Source organism: Triturus cristatus, chromosome 6, assembly GCF_964204655.1.
Source record: "Triturus cristatus chromosome 6, aTriCri1.1, whole genome shotgun sequence".
Taxonomy (NCBI): domain Eukaryota; kingdom Metazoa; phylum Chordata; class Amphibia; order Caudata; family Salamandridae; genus Triturus; species Triturus cristatus.
In genome coordinates this window covers 1,747,296,202-1,747,320,514 of record NC_140589.1, presented here as the reverse complement: position 1 = coordinate 1,747,320,514, position 24,313 = coordinate 1,747,296,202, and the positions used below count along the sequence as shown (strand labels likewise).

Below are 24,313 nucleotides of genomic sequence, written 5' to 3'. Positions count from 1 at the left end.
GGAATTCCCCACTGGTCATCTTCATCTTCAGTAAGGTTATGATTCTCGTTTCTAAGGGGCTCAATGTCACATTAAAATCACCCGCTATTAATACATTCCTGCCCCTAGAATGCAGGTCTAGTAAACCATAGAGAGCTGCTAAAACTTCAGATTTTTTACCATTAGTCCCTCTTGCATCTTGCATAGACGTTATAGACGTCAATAGTGTCTCTTTGGCCCCATTTCACCCTGATTGCTAAGATGTCCTTGTTATTCGACTCTAGTGTCTGTACGACAAAACCCAATTCTTGGCGAACCCAGATTAGTAACCCACCCGAGGCGCGTCCCCCCCCCTCCTCCTCCCAGTAGCTGGTATGTTATAATCTAGGTAGCCTGCTTGGAAGCAGGAATCCACCATCCAGGTTTCCGGCAGGAGGCAAATGTCGTATTGGTCCATAAAGGTGTGCCAATCGGGGGATGCAATCTTAGAACCTAACCCGGCTATGTTCCAGGAAAGCACCAACAGTCCTGCAGAGCGACCACAGGCTGAACCCCTGCCACTGGGGCCAGTCAATGGGCCCCTCCCAGGAATGCCCGGCTTCAGCGATGGCAATAGTGTTACCAGTGTGTTATCTGGCACTCTGTCGCTAATATGGCATGATGGCATGTAATTATAAGGTGTGCAGAACGAGGATTCTCTGTTTACTAAAAGAGCTCCCTGGGTTTCCTGTTCTTCATTGGTCGTGTTCACGAGTCAATCATTAACTTCCAAGGTGGAAGACCCTACTTGAAGGGGATGATGTAGCCCAGGGAAACATCCATAGCTGTCAGTGAGTGGGAAACGTCTAAATTGGATTGAAGAGTAATCTGAGGACGATGTACGGAATTCTAATGCTAGCATGTTTTCTGCAAGATCTTGCCCTTTGAGCTGTAGCTCAATGCAATCCAGTGGGTCAGCGTGTGAGGTGAGTCTTCTTGCGCTAATAATATCCTTGCGAATGACCGAGCAGCACCCCCTCACATAACGGATCCAGTGTATTGCTTTGTTGGTAAGGGAATCTGCACTTTCTGTAACATTGTTGTTAGCATATTTGGGTATATTTACCATAAAGATTGTAGAGGCCTGTGATGGGTTGATACTAGGCACTATAGATCTACGCTCTTGAGTGTTGTGTAGGGAATTTCCTGTTCTTATTAGGCAGGGTCGATTATTAACTGTTTGTGCCACAAGTGATTTTACACTGGTTATGTTTGGGCGATCTGGCCTAGCCATAGGTATCGTTTCTGTTCCTGCCGTAGAGCAGCGATGAGACTGAGGGGAACCTTACTAGCTAAACCAATACTTCTAGAGCCAGGCTTTTGTTTATTATGATTTTCCTTTCTAAGCTGGTCGTCCTGACTTAAATAGTTTTTTGTGGCTTCTGTATAGGTAGGTATCCTTTGCACTAGGAGTTTAACCATAGATGTTAAATCTACGATCAATAGTCGCATTGCTGATATTTCTGACCTCAATTCATTAATAAGAAAGTGTGTTCCCTGGGGATCTAGGGGTAAGTTGGTACTAGAACAAGGAGCAAGCTCAGGAGGGGGACAGTCAGACGGAGGAGGGGAAGTACATGGCAGGGTGTCTGGACCATCTCCGACCACAGAGTCAGTTAGAGGGGAGAACCTGTTAGCACAGGTGACTTCAACTCCCAATAGCTGGAAATTATCACTTACATTCTTAACGGACGCCTGTCTACCCTCCCCAGCATCTATAGTCTTGCTATTTTTAGTTACTGAGCTTCCGCCTTCAATCGGTTTGTGGAACATTGCAGGGATAGTTAACTGTCGGCCAGGGCTGTGAATAGTTGTACATTTGGAGCCTTGGGATAGATCGGTGGTTAGGACCTGAGCGGATGTATCATCCTCAAGGATACCCTCGCACTCGCTAATGAGTGTATTTATACTATCCTTGTCGCAGTTATTTCCTGGTTGGATCAATTTCAGTGTTTGTTTTGGGATCTTTCTAGCCTTTTTCCCCCTATTATCCCTGCCGGCAGTACCCCTGACCCCCCCCCCCTTCACTCCCCTCCATTGATTTCCTTTTCCCCATACTCGGAAAGTTTAACAATTAGAAGAGATAACCGGTCAACTTCCCACTGCGTTACGGACTAACTAATAACAGCCATGTAGATCTTTTAGTCTCTAGGGAGACAAAGACTGTAAAAGCATGGTATGAAAACAATCACAGATTTCTACAGTAGGCAGCACAGATGGTCAAACCTGAGATGTGATGGCTGTAAGCAGTTCAGGCCGTAAGCTGTCCACTGGATTCAAGGGGGGTGGCCCTATCCTGTCTCTTCCTGTCAATGATGGGCAAGGACGGGTACTGACGAGTTGTGGGCGATGTAGTCCCCACTAGCAGCAGCAAACAGAGGGACCCACGTCCTCGAGCTGTCCTTTCACCACTTCCATGGGTTTTATAATAAGCACACAATCACCAGACACCAACCTCATATCTTTCACATGCTTACACTGATCCAAATTTCTTTTGTAGGCAGCTTGTCTTTCTTTCACATGTTCACGTACCTTCTGTAAATCCAACGCACCGTGGGCTTGACCCACTCTATCATCTAACCATGCAGGCTTTAAAGTAGACCTAGATTTTCTTCCTCTTAGAAGAACAAATGGGATAATTCCTGTTGTACTGTGAGGAGTAGTATTGTAACTCCATGCTTTATAGTGCTAATAATTTGCTACATTAAGTTTACTAGCAGTAGCAGTTTGCACTCCCTCTTTCAACAAGCAATTTGCCCTTTCAACAAGTCCATTAGAAAAAGGCCAATAGAATGGCATCTGAACATGCTTTATGTCCTGATTACTAAGAAATCTGGCCATTTCCTCTGAAACAATTATGTGTCACAATCTCCTTTGTGGTGCCCTCAATAAGAAACAAACATTCCAAAAATTCACCACACTGCTGGAATCAGCAACTTTGACAAAGGCAAAGTATAACCATTTTGAAAGGTAGTCAGTGGCCACAGTGTGAAATATTTTATCACAACCCAAAGCATTAAATGGACCATCAAAATCTAAACCTATTTTCTCCCAAGCAACTTAAGGCCATTTCACGGGACACAAAGTTGTTGTGATAGGCTTTCAATGTTTGTCCGAACACAAATACTCAGCACACTTCTCAACAAATTGTCTAACTTGACCATCCTGTTTGATCCTTCTGACAATAGCCATAATACCCAGATGTCCTTCATGAGCAAGAGTAATACATTTGGCTGGCAAATCTACAGGTGGCACAAACATGTCTTATCTAACAAGTATGTCATTACCAAGAGGTAACTCAGATGCCACCTGAGCAAAAGATCTCATCTCCATGGTTAAACTCCAGTCACATGGCCACCCATCTACCAGAAACTTCTTAACGCTGTTCAAACACTCCTCCTTAGAACAGCAATCATCCCACTCCTTTTCAGTTATTCTGAACTGTTCTGTAATATCACTTATGGTCAAAGCAAATTCATCTTCATTTATATAGATTTTCTTAACTATGTGCATCTTCCACAGGCAAATGAGAAAGACAGTCCACTCTAACATTTTTACCCCTCTGGCAAATACTTAACATCAAAATTGAACTCTTGTAACCTTAACAGCAACCTGATGAGTCTAGACAAAGCCGTGTTCGAACAACTGTCACCCAATATGTAGCTCATAGGTTTGTGATCAGTGTATAACTCTAACTTAGTGGCCCAAATATACATCTTGAACTTTTCTGCTGCCCCTGAGCAAGCTAATGCCCCTCTCTCAATAGTGCTATAGGTCTTCTCTGCAGCACTAAGTGTTCTAGAAGCAAATGCCACTGTCTATTCTTGCCCTTTTACCAGTTGGCTCAAACTCAGACCCCAAACCTTTCCAACTAGCATCCACAGTAATGATGCTTCTCTCCCCATGAGTAAAAGTTCTGACAGCAGAAGCATGAACAATAAACCTTTTTACACAATCAAAAGTTTGCTGAGTCACCTCAGGTGATACATAATTTTTGTTTTTCTTTAACAAGTCTCTCACAGTTTGTACAATTACGGCATACCCCTGCACAAACCTAGGTAGCATAGTACTCACTAAGACTAAGGAATGCTGTGAGGGTATCTTTGTAGGTACAGGGGCATCATTGATTGCATTCAATCAGAGACAATTTAGGCTTTATTCCTTCACGTGAAATAGTATGACCAAGATAATTCACATCATCAGTGACAAATGTGCACTTGTCTAAATTGACTGTCATTCCATGCTTCTCAAGTTTATTCAAATCTTTTTCTTACAGAACATAGTGCTGCTCCAAGTTCTCAGTATTAATGAGGATACCATCCTGAAATGCTTGGATGCCAGTTTCCCCACCCAACATTTGATCCATTAACTGCTGAAAAACACCGGCAGCCGATGCCAGCCCAAATGGCTTGCGCACATAGGCCCCAATCGGAGTTACAAACGTTAATGGTTTGGATTCCACAGTAAGTGGAATCTGGTGGTATGCCGAACGCAGATCAATGGTAGTGAAGTGCTTACTTCCTCCAAGACTAGCCAGCATATCATGAATCCCAGTAAAAGGGTGACCATCAACTAGAATATTGTGGTTAAGTACTCTCAAGTCTGCACATAAACTTATTTTGCCTGATCTTTTGCGTGCTATTACTGCAGTGGACACCCACTCAGATGACTCCACAGGTGTAATAATACCTTGTGAACACTTGCCATTCTACCAATTTCTAAGTTCTTTACTTCCTGAAATGGGTATTGGTCTGTCTTTTTCAGCAACAGGGGTGGCATCAAATTTTAATTTAATAGTGTGGTGAAATCCTTTAACTGTCCCAACCATATCACTAAAAACAGAAGCATATTTTGCGACAAGACCATGCAATACACTATCATCGTCACCTTTGAGCACGTGTTTCACAGGTAAGATGGGTAAATCCCCTAAAACAACTGGCTCAGAAGGGCCAGGTCGAAGAATAACGCCCACATTTGCTTCATCTTGCCATCCTAAAATATCCTGTTTGTTCAATGCCATATATATCTTTGTAAATACCTCTCTTCCTTTGAACTTAACCATCTCAGTAAAATAACTCTTCATAATGATATCATACTCCCGGAATGCTTTTGGGTTAACATCTGTTGGTTTCAATAAGGTATTGGACCAAAATATTTCAAACATAAGATCCGCAAGGATGTTAATTGGTGAACCAGAGTCAGCCATAACACCTAAACTGACTGCACCAGTTTGCACCTCGCAATTAGGACCCTTGCAAATTTTGCGAGAACCATTAATTGTATTAACATCCACCGTTAATAAAACATTGTTCAAACCTTCACGCAGAGATTCATCTCCTACACTAACCTGGTTAACTTTGTATTTCGTTTTTTGCAGATTTGCTTAAATGTCCAATTTTTTTGCAATTATTGTATCTCTTGTGCAGGACATGTAGTACTATTACCCATGTGATATTTAGATCTGTATCTGGAGCATGCCCCTGTCCTCTTAATATCTGCACTTTTCTTAGCTTTTTTCCTTTTAAATTAGCATTAACATCCGTATCATCAATCTCTGCTACAGCAGCGACTTGCATTCCACTTTTAACTTCTAAATTTTTACCCCTAAAATCTTCTGTTAAAATTCTAGATGAAATCACAGACCGCTATATACTGTGCATAATATCCATGACTTTATTTAAAGAAGAGTTTTTGTAAGTTGAGATGTGTTCTTGAATTTGTTTTTTAAAGCAGTTAAATACAAGTTGATCACGTAAATATACATCTAAATTAGTACCAATTTCACATTTTGCTGCTAAGACCCCAAGTACAGCCAAGTAATCTTTAACAGACTCATCCAATATCTGCTTACGGTTAAAAAAAAATATCTCTCTAGAATGACAGATGGCTCATCCACATGCTGTTTCCCCATGCAAGCGAAAGATTCTGCGTACACATCCCAAGTATCAACACATCCCAAGTGTCATCACCAGCAGGTTCAGCCACAATCGGCAAATTATCAAACACCTGTTGGCCAGTTTCCCCTAGATGATTAAACAACAAAGCTTTCCTTCTAATGGTAGGGTACTTAGATGCATCTATCACCACCAAATAGTTTTTTTGAAATTCCCAAACCATTTATTCCACACCACTGATGGTTTATCTGGATTCTGTAAAACAAGTGGTGATTGTACTACATTACTGGATGTAACCATTATGAACAAACACAATAAGTAATAATTGCAGTATGCCTGTCACCGTTGTGACACACACTGAACTCTAAAGTGCACTCATTTTTTCTTCTTATACAGGCTATACATAAATACTGTTCATAGTCCTGAGGAAGACCCCATGGTGATGTGTTCTGATACTCACACGTAGTTAAGGGGTCGAAACGTCGACGTATACTAAATCAAGCGTTGCTGCCCACTAGACCTTGTAACTGAGATAATAGCCTCTAGGCTGAGTTAAGGTTTTTCTCGTATCAAACAACGCTGAATTTATTGATTCTGTTATATGTATATTAACGTTTGTGTATAAACTATACCGTGATATATGTGTAAAACCTCTTTGTATTCACCTCCCCTGTGTTTCACCATTGTGTAAAACCCAGATTTTGTGTATATGTCCTGGGTCTTAATATTAATTCTTGAAAGAATATGCTTTTCATATATAGATTTTAATCACATTTGATTTTTCATATACAGAGTGAGTGTTGTGGCCTATCACACCATTAATTGGAGTCCTACCATCTGTGAGGACATCAGAGTAACTACTTACTATCCAGGCATTTCTAAGTAGAAACATCTTTTTTGTTTTTTGCAGCTTTATATAGCACGAACTTGACCCGAATCCAATCAGGTATCAGAGCGCTTTACAGAGCACCAGTTACGTTACATGAGGACACACATTCATTTTTGTGGGGGGCACGGGGAGATTAAGTGATTTGCCCAGAATCGCAGGATGTTTTATCGTCGTTACCTAGACTTGAACCCAGTTCCCCCAGGTCCGAGGTCGAGCGCCCTAACCGTTTAGCCAACTCCTCTCCCCATCTGTTCATACTTGGTTCTCAAGACATTATGATTTAAAGAATTCTAATAATTTTATAGTTAAGTTGACACTGTCCCTACATTTTTATCCCTATCTTTATACAATATGCATGTGCTTTTTGTCGCCAGCTACTTGGGATGATATCATTCTGTAGCTCTCTGTTATGCAACTTTGTTTCTTTGGATTTTCTCTTAGTTTCTGGTTATATTTGCAGTTGTCTAGTTCCATGTAAATTCCTCCCAGTATTGTTAATATTTAGACTAAGTTACATGACTTGCTATTTATCTCTCATATCATCTCTTTATTTTTGATTGAGAATGAACAAGTCAGATATCTGCTTTGGAAATTTAGTGCTGGCTGCCTCCCAAAAAGCAATCCTGCTCTATGGGCTTTCTACATGCAGAAACTCTTACATGTAACATAATGCTTATTTGGCAGTGTCCTAACATTCTGTTTGTCTTGCTAGGTTGTCTCCTGTGAAAAGAAAGGTGTAATAATGGGCAGAATTTTCTTGGACCATATTGGAGGAACACGCCTCTTTTCCTGTGCAAATTGTGATACAATTTTGACCAATCGTTCAGAGCTCATATCAACTCGATTTACCGGAGCTACAGGACGAGCTTTCCTTTTCAACAAGGTACTGACTATTCCTTTTAGAAGGTAGCAAACTTGTGGTGTCCAAGCTGAACATAACTTATTTTGTGAGTGAGTAGGTGTATTGAATGTGGCTTCTCACCAATAAGCCACACCCAATCCCTGCACTCCCACCTGGGAGGCAAATATACCACTGCACCTTTGAATAATATACACTTTTGAGCATGTCTTACCACCCCTGGCACTGCAAGACTTCAACACAAAACAAACAGCACCTTTTGAAAAGGGGTTTTATTTAACCAAATGCAAAGACTCTATCACTTTTAGAATAAGGCTTGGGGTTTATTACATAATACTCTCTAAACAAAGGCTATCTCAGATACCAAATACATAAGATTCAAATATATGTAGCAAACTTATAATCTAAAGGCATGAATCAATAACTGAGCAAACTATAATACTGATTAATAAACGAGCAATAACTGATATAAGATAAGACACACTGGACGTCCTGCAAGAGATCAGAAAGATATATATATATACACACAGTAGAGGATCACTCTGGATGTGCACCTCCCACACCACAAAGAAAACACCTCAAACGATCACAGCCATTGGCTCACATCTCAATGGCAATAACCACAAAACTCAGTACATCACCTGATCCATACACTGCCCTCTTCTGGCCGGGGGAAGTCTTTACACAGCCGGGGATCAGAGCTCAGCAATCAGGGTTCAATCCGAGATAGACACGTCTGCCCTCGCTCGGAATCCAAACTCCCGCCAGACCAGTGGAGGCTCCCCTTCTTAATACAAATCTGAACATAACGAAGCTTCTAGCAAGCCTCGCCCCCTCGTTCTCATGAGAGCCCGTACCAGTCTGCTCCAAGGCCACGGCATCGGTTGATCAGGCCTTTGCTATGGCTTCGAGACGGACCATGTACATTACTCTGATAAGAACCGGTTTTCTCTAGTCAGTAAAGTGCGAAAAACAGGAGAAAGAGCAGAACATGCCCTCCCCACTTTGCAGCTACGTGCAAGCACAGAAATAGCTTAAAATGGAGTTAGTTAGGCCATGCACACAGAAAGGCCCAAAGCAAGATGGAATTGAAAAGCAAGATGACATGAAAGCATGTCAAAGCTAATAAATAGTAAGCACTGCCATAAAGCAAGGTAAAGTCAGAAAACAGAATGACATTAAACCATGTCAAAGCCAATAGTAAGAACTCCTAATTCTCACCAATGCACAATACAATACACATTCCTGCACGCCTTCAAATGCACATCCCACACGCTCTACTCTTGGCAAGACTGTTCCACTCCGTAACAGCTCCCACTGAAAGACAGCAAGATTACAGGACAGAAGAGAAGCAGGCATATGCAGGACCAACCTACATTAAGGCTAGGGTAAAATAACACACTAAAATCAATCAAAATGGTGGTAGTTGGAGGTCAATGAGTGTAATCCAATTGGAACGAGGACCTTCGCACTCCTGGTACAATGAGGTATTTGAAAAGTGGTTTAATTTTGGGTGCCTGGTAGGTGAACCCTCCTGGGCATATGAGGGTAGGATAAATCAGAATATGGCGTTATCTCCCGTGGGAGTAGCGTCTCCTACTCAGCACTCCTTTTTGTGAAAGATTTCCAATAAATGTACAATAAGCGTAATGCAGTTTATCGTGTTCTTTTCAATTTCTTCAGTTTCATTGAGTTGTTATACTATTATCGTCATAGTATTTTGAACATATTTTGCTTTATTTCACGTATTTCGGCCCAATGCATTTTGGGCTTGCCCTTCATCAGGGGACTTGCATTCTGAAAGTATTAAAGATGTTACAGTAAAACATAGGATCAGACCAAATCATATTATATGTACTTAAAATGAGACGACTATTTGCGGTGGAGATGCCAGTTACAAAATTACAGAAAAGTGCTGGTTTAGTTAGAAGGGCGAGAAGGACGAGGTTTCACTAAGAACCAACAGTAAAAGATAAGGAATCGCTAGGAAAACCCAGATGTGTTTAAGTGAAAAACGAGTGCTCATGGTTCAGTGTTTTTAATCAAACATCTAGCGTGCTCATGTGCAAACATAAAAGTGAGTTGAGTGCCCGGACGCTTATCCCGGTGATTACAAGGTTAGAAAAACCGAACTCGGTAAATTCTGTGTGAACATGCTTTATCTGGTTATTCAACAGTTTTGACGGTGATTTAATGTGATATAATTAAAACGCGTCAATGATGAAATCGTGTCGGTACATTGGTGCGATAAAAACAGTAAAGTCTAACCTCGAGTAAACGACAGAAGAGTCCGTAGGTTGTGAAAGTAGAACGTGATAATTAACATACAGTGCCTGTGAATAGAAGTACAAACTCAGTTTTCACAATTTCTACTGCATGTAACCGAAATGTGAAATTGCAACAGAATTGCATTCTGACTTACCGTGGTGTGTTAAAAAACCGGTGTTGGATGCCGTGTCTGCGTTTGCGTTTGAATGATTAGTCTTCCGGGTGTCGGAACAAAGAAAAGAGAAGAAGAAAAAAAACAGAAAAAAAGTCTGGTCATGTGATTATGAAAGTAGAAGATAGACTACGAAAGTAGTAGCCTGTAAAGAAAACCAAGGTTGCGTGTAGTGATACAATAAGCACTGATAGTAAAAAATGATAGTAAAAAATGTTTGTGAAGAAAGGATAAAGGCGGTGAATATTGTAAAAAAAATGGTAAGAATATAATCTTATGTGAGACACACGAGGAGGTAGAAGATGGTAAGCGGGGACCAGAAGGGTATCACTGTAGTGTGGCTAGGCATCAGGTATGAGTACAATTAATACATATAGTAATATACTGGGATCTGCAAACAAACGTACAATTGATGTAATCAAGGTGTACTACAAAAAACAATTTAGTTCCAAACGTTCATTCAGTCCTTTTGGCTGACGTGTATTCAAATGGGTGATCCAAAATATTTCTCTTCTTAAAAGGTGTTGTGAGTTGTCTTTTCCTGGAAGAATTGGAACATTCTCTAATATACAAAAACGGAGTTGACTCGGGTTGTGGTTGTGTTGGTTAAAATGCGTTGCCACAGTGGATTTGATATTTTTCAGTCTTATGTTGCTTTTATTCTCGATAATTTGTGTCTTTATTTTCCTTTGAGTTTTTCCCACATAAGCATGACCGCAGGGACATTTTAACATGTAAATTAAGTTACTGCTGTCACATGTTCCTGTCACTCGTAATTTGATCGGGGTACCTTTTGTAGGGTGCAAAATTTCATTGCCCTTGATGATGGCGTTACAATTACTGCAGTTGTGGCACGGTAAAGTTCCACGATGCTTCACCTTGGTAGTATCTTCCTTGGGTTGTAATAGTTCTTTGAAATTACGTGTACAGTATATTACTATATGTATTAATTGTACTCATACCTGATGCCTAGTCACACTACAGTGATGCCCTTCTGGTTCCCTCTTACCATCTTCTACCTCCTCATGTGTCTCACATAAGATTATATTCTTACCATTTTTTTTACAATATTCACCGCCTTCATCCTTTCTTCACATCTTTTTTCACAAACATTTTTTACTATCATCTTTTACTATCAGTGCTTATTGTATCACTACAAGCAACCTTGGTTTTCTTTACATACTACTACTTTCGTAGTCTATCTTCTACTTTCATAATCACATGACCGGACTTTTTTTTCTCTTTTCTTTGTTCCGACACCCGGAAGACTAATCATTCAAACGCGGACACGGCATCCACACCGGTTTTGTAACACACCGCGGTAAGTCAGAATGCAATTCTGTTGCAATTTCACATTTCGGTTACACGCTGTAGAAATTGTGAAAACTGAGTTTGTACTTCTATTCACAGGCACCGTATGTTAATTATCACGTTCTACTTTCACAACCTACGGACTATTCCGTCGTTTACTCAAGGTTAGACTTTACTGTTTTTATCGCACCAATGTACCGACACGATTTCATCATCAACGCGTTTTAACTATATCACATTAAATTACCGTCAAAACTGTTGAATATCCAGATAAAGCATGTTCACGCAGAATTTACCGAGTTCGGTTTTTCTAACCTTGTTATCACCGGAATAAGCATCCGGGCACTCAACTCACTTTTATGTTTGCACATGAGCACGCTAGATGTTTGATTAAAAACACTAAACCGTGAGCACACGTTTTTCACTTAAACACATCTGGGTTCCCTAGCGATTTCTTATCTTTTATTTTTGGTTCTTAGTGAAACCTCGTCCTTCTCGCCCTTCTTACCCTTCTAACTAAACCAGTACTTTTCTGTAATTTTGTAACTGGTATCACCACCACAAATAGTCATCTCGTTTTAAGTACATATAATATGATTTGGTCTGATCCTATGTTTTACCGTAACATCTTTAATACTTTCAGAATGCAAGTATCCTGATGAAGGGCAAGCCCGAAATGCATTGGGCAGAAATACGTAAAATGAAGCAAAATATGTTTAAAATACTATGACCATAATAGTATAAAAACTCAATGAAACTGAAGAAATTAAAAAGAATACAATAAACTGCATTACGCTTATTGTACATGTATTGGAAATCTTTCACAAAAGGAGATAACGCCATATTCTGGTAGTTGGAGGTCATCATAGGGTGCCAGACTACAAAAGTGGCTCTTTCACTACAGTAGGATATTAAAGAAGACACTCACCTACGTGAAAATTGTATGTATTCAACATTACACAAATGATTTTAATTGTAAACATTGTATATACTTTTTTTGTTTTCATTTCTTACGGAAGAAAGAAAAAGAGACATTGAAGTCACTGCAGAATATCTGAACACATCACTTTCAAGGTATAAAAAAGGCTGATTCGTAGATGTGTCTGTCAGGGTGAACTAATTCAGAAAATAAATCACTAGCAAGCGCACAATGTTTTTGTGTGTCAGATAATTTCTGAGGTCTGTAAATGCCACAAGACACTCGTATTGTGTAGGTGAACCCCACACCACAAAGAGAAGACAACATTGAGTCACTACATAGCAGGAACTACATGGGATTCACTACACAAGTAAATCTATGTAAGCATTAAAATATATTTATGAATACTTTATAGAAACTTAGAACAATAGACCATGGGAAAAGATTAACAAGCTAGGACAAAATAAAGAATGAAATAGAGAATACATTAAAAAATAACAATGTAAGATAAATACAAAATGAAGTAAATTGGTAATGTAAAACATATTTAATAAGTAGGCATTGGCAAATCCAATAGATCTGATGTTGGCTACCAGACTTTTGCCTTTGTCCATGATTGTTAAGTTTTGTCACGGTTTTTGCAGAACTTAATTGGTAGTTTTTGTAGAAATTAATTGTTGGGGAAGCTGCTGGGCTCATGTCATTTTAAATAAATAAACTTTGGCTAAAAGCACATCTTTTTTTTTGTCTCAAAAAGTACACACTGTCGTAGCAGTCCCTGGCATTGAAGGGAACTACTTTGTGTGGATACGCTCCTTGTGAAAGGTCAGAATGGTATCTCTCAAAGTGAACTTAGCCAGTAGCTGAAGTGGGCTTACCTTCAGCCTCATGCTGCGTGCTCTAAAGGGGAAAATTAAAATGTGAATAACACTATAATAGATAGATGGATGAAGAACACTGTCTGAATGACCCTATAGGTAAGTATTTATATTATTGATGTAGTTTTAGTAAAATCAAAAAGTCGTGGCTAACACCAGACCTAAAGAATACATTTAAAGTAGTTTATGAAATAAATACTTTTAAAATTAAAGAGGTATATAACTAGGAATATGGGAAAGGAAACCTATATAGGCAAATAGTTGATGTGAGTATGTACACGTATAGATAGATATGTCAGTTTATTTCGGTTTTTATAAAAAGGAAGGTTGGGGGCGTTATCCCCATAAAGGTATAAATATCTGATTCAATGAATTTATATTGAAAAGAAGTTTTAAAAAAAATGAATACTTTTTTTGTAGTTTCAATATTCTGCACAAAGCGTTTCAACATACTTTATCCGATTTAGATTGAGCATGGAATAGAGGAAGGATGGAAAATAAAGGTGGGATTTAAAAAGCACAGGATTCACATAGGAGAATCTCTGCTTGAGAAAAAGAAAAAAACCTGGATGGAATTACATCAAACGTGGTGTGAAACAATAACTTTACCCAAGGAAGAGACTTTGCTTGGTGTGGTGTGAAATTGTTAAGTCGTTTTTGAGGAAGTAGGGCTTGAAAAGAATCTGTGTGGGCTAGAAACTGTTAAAAGTTGAGATATAACTGGATAGTAAATCAGCAAACTGCCCTCTAACCCAGGTTTGATGACATTTGGTTGACCCCCCCACCCCCAAAAAAAGTATATACAGAAATGTGATTGGACAAGTGGAGCCTGTACAAAGCCTGCCTCACACACCAAATGCATTGCTTTTGACATCAAAATAGTCATGCCAATAACCACACCTAAAAGTGCGTCATTTACAACACATATATTTAATTACTAATATTATATTCCTTGTTGTCTCACTGACACCGTTCATGGTAATGTGATATGGTAATGTGATATGTAATCTGACCTGTAAAATAATTTGTGACATTTGTATTTCCATATGTTACATCAAAGTTGAGGTCATGAGCATTTCTTTAGGTGTGTGAGCTAAAGTTTGCTTGGCTGTGTTGTGAGTTGGATTGTGGAGCTATCCACCCTTTAGCAATTTCAGTGTGTTGTTTTGTTGTTTTATTTTTAGTTGTATACATAACAGTGCATAAAGTGTTTTTTTTTAATAATTACATTTCAGAAGTTTTTTTTTTTTAAAGTGCTACGGTGTTATAACCAATCCTTACCATAGCTTCACTTTAACTGTCGTTTTTTGAGTATGTATGTGTATGTATATATATCTATATATAATATTGATGTGTGTGTGTGTGTGTGTATATTTATATATATTTGCACATATAGAAAAATAGAATACATGTAGTAATTAAATAATCACACATAATGTGTGTTAACTTAATGAAAAAAATAGAACTTATGAAAAATTTAAATATACCTATGATGTAATAGCCACTATTCAAGCAACTCCTACAGCAGAGGCATGCAATCATTGTGGAGCTTTAAGCTAATGTCTGTCGGTATTCAAATCCTGGGATCTTGTCCATTTCTAATTCCTTATTGATCTAGCACCTTCACCTAAAATATGTACAGTGAATTGGCTGTCCTATGAAAGAAGCATAACACCATTTCTAAATAATTGATAAACAATGTATTTATTAAACTATTGTTAAAGAGGAAGAGGTGCCACTGAAAACACATAATTGAGGTTCATTCTTGCCTGTAACATCATCCCACACAACTCATCAGCCAGTTACCTCCACTTGGTTAATAACAATAGTTGTATTCTACCACCTTAACTGTTGTGAATTTTGGCAACTCAATCAATCAATCAGGTAGTTTTAAGCGCGCTACTCACCCATGAGGGTCTTATGGCGCTGGGAGGAGTGGAGGGCAGCAGCTCCGGTCAGCCGAAGAGCCAGGTCTTGAGGGTCTTCCTGAAGATGTGCAGGGTGGGGGCGCGTCTGATGTCGATTGGGATCTCGTTCCAGGTCTTGGCCGCGACGGAGGAGAAGGTTCTTCCACCCATTTGTGCTCTTTGAATGCGCAGGGGTTTTGCAAGTGCGAAGTCGGCGGATCGGAGGTTCCTCTTGGGTACGTGGAAGGAGATTCTTTCGTTGAGATATTGGGGTCCCGTGTTGTGGAAGCGTTTGTAGGCGTGGGTGAGTATCTTGAAAGTTACACCCTTCTCAACGGGGAGCCCGTGGTGGTTCTGCAGGTGTTTGGTGATGTGTTCGTGTCGAGGGATGCCAAGGACGGGTCTGGATGCGATGTTCTGTATGGTCTGGAGTTTGTGGAGCAGAACTTGTTTATCCCGGCATAGAGGGCGTTTCCGCAGTCCAGTCTGCTGGTTGTGAGTGCGTGGGGGACGGTCTTCCTTAATTCGGGGGGGCATCCATTTGAAGGTCTTTCGTAGGATGCGGAGGATGTTGAAGCAGGTGGAGGTGACGGCGTTGACCTGTCGGGTCATGGAGAGGGAGGAGTCGAGTACAATGCCGAGTTTTCGGGTGAGGTGCGTGGGGGTGGGAGGGCTGCTGAGAGCGGTGAGCCACCAGGTGTTGTCCCATACAGAGTGAGAGGGGCCGAGGACGAAGACCTCTGCCTTCTCTGAGTTGAGCTTTAGGCAACTGCTGCTCATCCAGGATTTGACGTCCTTCATTCCTTTCTGGAAGTTGAGTCTGGTGGTGATGGGGTCCTTGGTGAGGAAGAGGATGAGTTGGGCGTCGTCGGCGTAGGATACTATGCTGAGTCCGTGCTGTCTGACAATGGTGGTGAGGGGGGGCCATGTAGATGTTGAAGAGCATAGGGCTGAGCGATAATCCTTGGGGTACTCCGCAGTTGATCTCTGTGGGTTCGGAGAGGAAGGGTGGAAGTCTGATTCTTTGGGTTCGGCCGGTGAAGAAGAAGCGAGCCAGTCGTGAAGAAGGAGCGAGCCAGTCGAGGATGGTTCCCTGTATGCCCGCATCGTGTAGTCTGGCGGTGAGTGTGCGGTGGGAGACAGTGTCAAAGGCTGCAGAGAGGTCAAGTAGGATCAAGGCCGCGGAGTGTCCTGGGTCGAGGAGGGTGCGGATGTCGTATGTAGCGTCTTGGGGTTCTTTGCAGTTGATTTCCATGGGTTCGGAGATTGTTGATCTTTGATCCCTTTGGAAGCCTTTACATTTATTTTTATGACTTTTCTTTCAAAGTTATGTTTTCAAAAAATAAAGTATTATGTGCTGTGTAAAGAACTCAGTGCATAGTTTTCTTTATAAAATAGGGTCCAGCGAATCACATCTACCTGTTGTAGTAGTTTTTTAGGTCTCGCCTAGCTATTGCGATAGCAATCGCTATGCGAGACTATAGTAAGGGGCTCCCAAAAGTGCTCCCAAAAGCGGATTGCATGGCGAGCACGCGCACAATCACGTGCATCGTGCCGCCATGCAATCCGTTTGGGGAAGCGCTTCAGCCCACTGGCGCGTGCACTGGCGACGGGCGTGCGGTTACACGCACAATGACGAGCAGAGGCGCCATATGGCTTTCCTCTCTCGTCATGGTGCGCGCACATCGCACACCACTCGCCAGCCAGCCTGCTTTCACTTTTGGCCTCAATGCTCCTCCCCCCTCCCCCACCACAGAGCGCGTCTCATGGCCCCTTCCTGTATGCGAGGCTCGCCGGGGCCGCGCTTGTTTTTCCGAGCGCTGATATTCACAGGCTGTGTGTTTCCCGTACTTCAAGGCAAGCGCGCACGTATGTTGAGCCGACAACAAGGCTCGCGCTCAGTTAATTTCAGTGATTGCCTGAAAGCCTTTAGTCCTTGGCATCCATCTTAGATCAACACACTTCTTGAATTTCGGAGGTGCCAAGATTTAACCCAAAATCCGGTGGTGAAAGCCAGCCCGTTGCTTGCCAGATCTCCGTTTTGGAAATCTGTGGCCGCCCCTGCAAGGGAAACTTCTAACCCGGGCTTTTCAGGAAAGCTGCTTTGTTTTCATAAGTCAGATTGTTTTTTCCTAACACCATGTCAGTTGCACTCACAGCTGGAAGAGGATTTTATGACTCTGAACCGAGCACAATGTGTATCATTTTAGTTTAATCTGCACAGTGTGCAGGGGCTCTCTCTGGTCTAAGAGCCCAACGAGCAAAGAACGTTAAATGAATGGCCGGCGCCTTCTGTTATTCCTCTGCTTCTTTTATTCTTCTGCTTCTTTTCAAAGCACACTCACTTAATTCTTGTTTTTTTTACCAAGCACGTTTAACACAACAGGGGTTGCGGACTTCACAAACTTTAATTGTCGTGTATCCAGTTTCAAAGAAAGGACAATTGGTTTACGTCTGTATTAGATTAGGTTCGGGGATGGTTCCATTTCATGCGGAAAGCCATTTTTGGGTTCTGACTTTACTTTAACAACTCAATGCATTCTGGGAGTTGTAGTTCTGGTTGGTTTTGGGTACGGCAATGCACCACTACACTGCTGCACATGAGATAACTGGATCTATGGGGAGATTTCTGAACAGAGTGCGGTTTCATGAATCCAAAAAGCACTGCAAGCAGAAACAGATTGTGTCGAACTAGTTATTAAAAGATGCACATGTATCCACAGCCGGATTACATTTACAATTGAATTTGCATTATGGGTCTGGCACGGGTCGAGTCAGAATTATGTGTTCCGGATCGCGCTTTCGGGATGCACACCTCTCCCTCCCCACGTCATCAGTGCAGAGGCCCGCCTTCATCGCTTCCCTGTGACACAGCAGGTCATACTTCACAGCACGGGGCTCACTGCTAGCAGCACTTTGATTTTTCCAGGTCAGTTTGTAGAGGGCAACTTACAGCAATCGGAGCGAGGGGCGTGGCGCACGCAGCCAGCTGCAAACTATCCTTACACGGACACTCACCCCCGCGACATGTGACCTTGGAGGGCGAATTCCCACATAAACTATTTATTTAAAATCCTACAATCCAAGATTCCTCGCTGTGCCAAAGTACTCAAGCGGGGCAACCCTGCCATTAACACGGGTTTCTATCACAGAGGGCCATGGCCCTGCAGCGCTTTTAAATTAGTTCCTTTAATGATTAAGTGAGAGTACAAAAGACGCTGAAGGAGGAACACCTGCCCAGAAAACTGGAATTATCACGATCAGTCGGTCACCGCCTGCTCATACTAGTCACTAGTGTGACCAAGAGCAGGGCCTTTAGTGTCGCAACTCAGCAAAACAGTAAACAGACCAACCCCTGCCCTTTGTTGATCGAGAATCAAGGAAATCTGATACTATTGTACATGCTCTGAGATAGGCTGGGGCAGTGGTAGCAAAATCATAAGAAATATGCCACGCATCAAAGAGGAGACCGAGAGAGAGTGGTCGAGATTTCTCACACATGCGGAAATAGTGACAAGGTGCAGAAGAGCACTTTTCTTTTCTTTTCGACTGGCAAAGCAATTTTTTGCCTTTCCGAACGCGCTCAGCAGCTGGTTTCTCCCCGTCCCCCAATCATCTCCCTCCCGCTGTTAAGTACTTGCTGTCCTGTCCGACTCCGAGCCTCTCATCGCCCCCCCCCTCCTCACTAATTCCCCTTGTTGATTGCTCCTGAGCACCGCTCGTTTTAGGACTTGTGTCCTAGCAATAAGTTCTTGTGTTCAGTGAGCATGATTGTGTACTCAGCTCTTATAATGTTGAGCCGAAGTCAGGCTCAAACCTATTTTCTCTGCTCCAAAAGCGGCACCTCTAGCCTTACGCCACACCCTAACACATAATAACGGATGCATTCTCCATATTATATACAATGAATTTGTAGTTTTTGCTTTTTTTATCTTATGCAATTTACAACTATTCACAAAGCCAGTAGTGCTGGTACAGTGGTGCGCAGTTTATAAAGCGCTAGTCAAATCAGGAGCAGTTGCTTGTATACATTTTTTTTCAACATGGTGTTTACTAAAATAGAACCTCTGGGCATTATTTATTTAAACTTTCACGAATTATAGGCTTTCTTTCTAATAAGTATGCAGCTGTGCGGCAAGTGGAGAGTTCTTACTGTTTTTACTATTGTTAGAAAAGAAACAAAAGCATGCTTTTTACTTTTTGTGGATGTATTTCTTCGTTTAACCATATTGTCATTTTTCGTTTTTTTTATACTAGCACAATTTTTCTAGGAACAAATGGAGAAACTACTGAGCCCGTTCACACCACCATAGACTTCTTGTCTCAGCTATTCTTTTTTGTTTTGTTTTAGCAGGCCCTACTGGTCCCAGTATGCTATGTGTTGGAGTGGGTGATCGTGTGAGTGGGGATAATGTGCTGCATGGCTAATCACATAAGGTAAACAAGCATTGGCATAGCCAATAGGTCTCGCTTTTGGGACCTTATAAGTGTTTAGCCATGCAACAGTTGCATAACTAAATACTTATAAGGTCCCAAAAGCGAGACCTATTGGCTATGCCAATGCTTGGTATATATTGTTTTAGTTTGGTGCCTTGTGCCTATTTGTTGCTCCAGTTGCATATACAGTTTTTCTATGTTTAAAGTTCATTGCTTTGTCTAGGATCTTAGGGGATCATTATGATGGGAGAAGGACCGCCACCACCGTGCCGGACGGCGGTGGGTACCGCGGCGGACAGAAAGTCCGTCTGCCGCTTTTCCACCGTAGGCAATCGCACCGATTGCCTGGCGGACGGAGCTGGGCCACTAATATGGTGGCACCGTCCGCCATATCAGGATGTGAGTTTCAGGAGGCCTTTCCACGGCGACGATGCCGCCATGTAAAGGCTGGCGGGGATTGGGTTTGGGGGCCCGTTGCGGGAGGGATGTGTCGCTGCACTGGGGGGTACCCATGGTACCCTCTGCATTTCCCGTGGTGCAGGAATATGCGGTGCAAACACCTTTATCATTGCGGACGGTCCAGCAGGCAGCAGCACCGCCCGCAATGTTAAAGGCACAGAATGCACCCGCCACTATGGCGGGCGCATCGTAATAGCAGTGGTGGGACCACCGCATGTCTGGCGGGTGGTCCCAAACACTGCTATGGTGGCGGGCGGACCAAGGCCGCCCGCCATCATAATGAGCCCCTTAGTGTTATCTAGCTTAGGGCCTGGTTTAGAACTCTGCGAATGGGTTTCTCCTTCACCACGGTGACGGATATTCTCTCCGTCGAAATAATAAATCCCATTACATCGTATGGGATTTATATTTCGGATGACTGAAAATCTGTCACAATTGTGACGTAGTAACACGCCTGCCGAGTTCTAAATCAGGCCGTTAGTGTTACCTGTAATGATTGTAATCATAATCTATACAATATTAATTGTGTAATGCTGACCCATGTTTATAATTCTTTCATTTTAAGTTGGCTGCAACCAGTATATTTCTGATTGCATTTTTAATTTAGACACTTATTTTTTGCATTGGTTTAGTGCAATAAATATGCAAAAAGTGTTGTTCATTTGGATTATCTCCATGTGAGCTTTTTTTTATGTTTTGCGATTGGGGCTACTTTGTTATATCACTATGTCATAGCTGTAACTGATTAGAACGTTACTGCCAAGTCTAGGTAAACATGCACTGGCAGTCATCGTTTCACAAGTGCTGCTTACAGCTTTGCAACCAAACATATACAGACTTTAACTGTTTTTCGTTAAATAAAGTCTTTCTTATTGATGAGAAAGCTGTTGTATCTCGGACAGCCTATCAAAGCCATGTGCCATTTGTTCCCTCAATAAGAGTCTGTAATGGGTTGCCACAAAGTGAATGAACTTTGATATTGCTACCTATAAGAAGATAGCCCAAGAGGCTAAGACATAAAGGGGTATATTACGATGTCGGGCGGACTTGCGTCCACCCGACACATCTCAGAAACGGGAGCGGACGAACTCAGGTCGGCGGTCCTGACCGCCTCATTATGATGCCACTGAACACTGGTTCGGTTGCATTCCGACATTTCCCTATGGGAGCAAGTGTTACGGCCATAAACTGGCCATAGTACCTGCTCCCATAGGGAAATGGGAGGTGATGTTAATTTCTGCACCCCATGGCAGGCCCTCTCCCCTGTGCTGCTGATATGTACACTTTGCACTGTGGGCAGCACAGGTCACAGAAATGCAAACTGACAAGCCATCAGAATTTCAGTTACATGGCAAATAATGATTAACACCACACACACGCATTAGGTGCTTGGGACTGAAATGCAGACCGCGCCTTATTGGAGTTTAATGCTGTAATCTTATTTATGTTGCTCTATTGAAAAAAGCCCTTGTGTATTTTGAATAGTTAAAATGTTCCTTTTTCCTTGGACTAATGTTATTGGGTAACTTCTTATGAAGGGCAAAGCCCGAAATGCATTGAGTTGTAAACAGTTATTAAAAGCTCATGGATTTGTGGCCTGCTAAATGTTTGCATTAAGTCATGCGTACGGTGTATAATTTGCAAATGTAAAAACTGAAACAACTTGTTTGTGTACTAATACATGGGTGCAGGAGTAAAAAGTTCCCCTAAATCATGCTCTGTGTGGGTCTTGATCATGATCGAGGAGGAGGCCACACTTTTCTTAAGGGTTTCCTAGAGTGAGATCTTCATTGCTCTTGGTTTGGTAGAACAAAGGCCCTGCAAAGCTGCCCTGTGGGGACCTCCCCACCCCCTAAACCTATCCTCCTTTGCTCTCTAGCTGATTATCTCACTCTCTTTAAATTTCTAGACTCTACGCACTCCCTTCCAGGAATACCCAGTTCACTGCATCAACTCAGTGAAACTGCACTCTGCTTGATACATCAGAGTGTTTCATCCTTTGTTCCTCATCAGAAATTTGAGGTTGTGCTTTTTCCTGGGCAAGTGCATCTTGTGCAGGACCCTGGCACACATCCAATGTAATGCAATTATTCTCTGTAATCATGCTTCAAATACTCAGTAGGGATGGCACTGATACAAGTGCCTGGAACTGCTGAATCCTTCTTCCGCCACGTCCAACCCCGAAGTTTGAGTCTAGTTGCACACCTCCATGCAATGAGATTAAAAAGCCTTTATATTCAGACACTTTACATCTACGTGCACTCCCAATCCCATTTGATAGAAGTCTATCACCCACAATAACTTTATCTTTTATAATTGAAATGCATAAGTGACATTATGTCTAATATCAGTGGTTTAAAGGCAGTTGTTTCACTTTTGTTCTTGTTCTTCCTTTTAGGTGGTAAATCTTCAGTACAGTGAAGTTCAGGATCGCGTAATGCTAACCGGGCGTCACATGGTGCGAGATGTGAGCTGCAAGAACTGCAACAGCAAACTAGGGTGGATCTATGAGTTTGCCACTGAAGATAGCCAGCGCTATAAAGAAGGCCGCGTGATTCTGGAAAGGGCTCTTGTCCGTGAGAGTGAGGGTTTTGAGGAGCATGTGCCATCGGATAATTCCTAAAGCATATAGAAATGTGTCCTCTTATCCTGAGGTTTTCTTAAACGAAATGTTAAAAAATCGACTTGCGTACACTGTCACCTTAGCATCAGAACTGGATTAGTAATGAGCAGCGTGAGAAATGGAATAAGTATTTCAAAACCCTTTTTTTCATTTGCTTTTACCCAACCACCGTTAAGACTTGTGGTGATCTGCCCTTACAATTAGCTACATTTAAAATATACAGTCTTGTAAGTGTTGGGGCAAAAAATGTTTTTTTTGTTAGGCTGATGTTGGTTCTATAAACCATCAATATATCAGCAAACAGTATAGGTCTACATTTGTTATCCATTTTATATAACCATATTATTTTTCATTTATAATATGAAAGAGGTTTGAATATACGATGAGCGCTAAAGGTCCAGTGTTGGTATGGCTTGTGCTGGCCATTACACCATTGTCTTGTTGAGGTTGATTGCTAGCAGGGAACCCATTTTTGTGTCATTCTTGGGCAAAGATATCATGATTCCTAGGTTTTGTTGTGTTTTTTTTTTATGACTAGGAGGAAGATGTTGATTGGAAACTTCTTTTTGAACTGCAGCAAAAGCTTGCTTTTATATAAAGTATATGTATAATAATAATATAATAAAGTAATGTGTTTCATTATATATTAAGGTGCTAGAAATTGTAGCGTTTGACTGTTGTGAACTATTTTACTGTCATTTTTCTGAAGATTTAAAAATAAAATGGAATGTTCCGACTGCTAAATCAGTCCAACTTATTTTTTCTCATGATATTGAATAATTACGAGGTAGTTTGATAGATCTCTTTAACTGAAGAGACATTGCCTAAGTAAAGGTTCATCCACAGAGACTCATCTTCATTTGTGAAATCCCTGCCTAAATGTAGCCTGAAAATGTGAGCATGCAGGAAATGAGTGTGTTTAGGCATTACATTTCAAAAAGGCATTTAGAATTGTATGAGGCTTTGGTGATAACTTAGGAGCTCCTAGTGCTACAGTGGTCATGGAAATGACCATGGTACATGGGAATGGTTGCCTCCGGTCCCTTTAAGTAACATGAACCATTAATACTTGTCTCCTAGACGTTTGCAAAAACACTATTTGACTACAAAGCATGCTTCAGCTCCACTCTTTCAGTTTTATTAGTGAATTTGTCACTTAACATATTTCATCAATCAAATGTATATGTTATTGAAATTTATAAAGTGCAACCTGCTACCCAGAAGGGCGCCCTGGTGCAGAAGCAGAGTACAACAGTGTGAGCAAGAGTAACAAAGTGAGCATTACAGAGTGGTGTGCTACTACTTTCCTAAATGGAAGGTGATCAATTTTTTTCATAAAATCTGGGAGCTTGTTCCAGTGCTAGGTCGCAAGCACACAAAACTTCATCCTCTTGTTGGTATATCCTGAAGATCTCCATGGGCAGATTTGAAAACAGCACGGTGGGTGAGACAGAGTTTTCATAAGCCAAATACCATACAAAGAGCAGTTTTCTACATTGTTTGTAGTACAGCGGTCATCCTTTTTAGGTCGAGCTTCGATCGACCTGTTATATCTCTTCTGTGGGGTTTGGCATACCCACGTATACCCATTGGTTACTATCTGTGGCATTCAGAAATGCTGGCTTCTTATTGTTGCATTTCTGTCAAAGTCCCTCCTGTGTGTGATTAGTTATCTTTCC

The 24,313-nt window shown here is 41.5% G+C and overlaps 1 protein-coding gene across 1 annotated transcript in view; it reads left to right on the top strand.

The window, feature by feature from the left end:
* The window catches only part of YPEL5 (yippee like 5), a 28,850-nt gene extending 5,472 nt beyond the window's left edge, over positions 1-23,378 (top strand). Inside the window, exons 2-3 of the mRNA XM_085613009.1 lie at positions 7,514-7,684; positions 22,410-23,378. Coding sequence (XP_085469135.1) covers positions 7,544-7,684; positions 22,410-22,634 — 366 coding nt within the window. The 5' untranslated portion in view covers positions 7,514-7,543 and the 3' untranslated portion in view covers positions 22,635-23,378. The remainder of the gene's footprint in view (positions 1-7,513; positions 7,685-22,409) is intronic.
* The last annotated feature ends 935 nt before the right edge of the window (positions 23,379-24,313 follow it).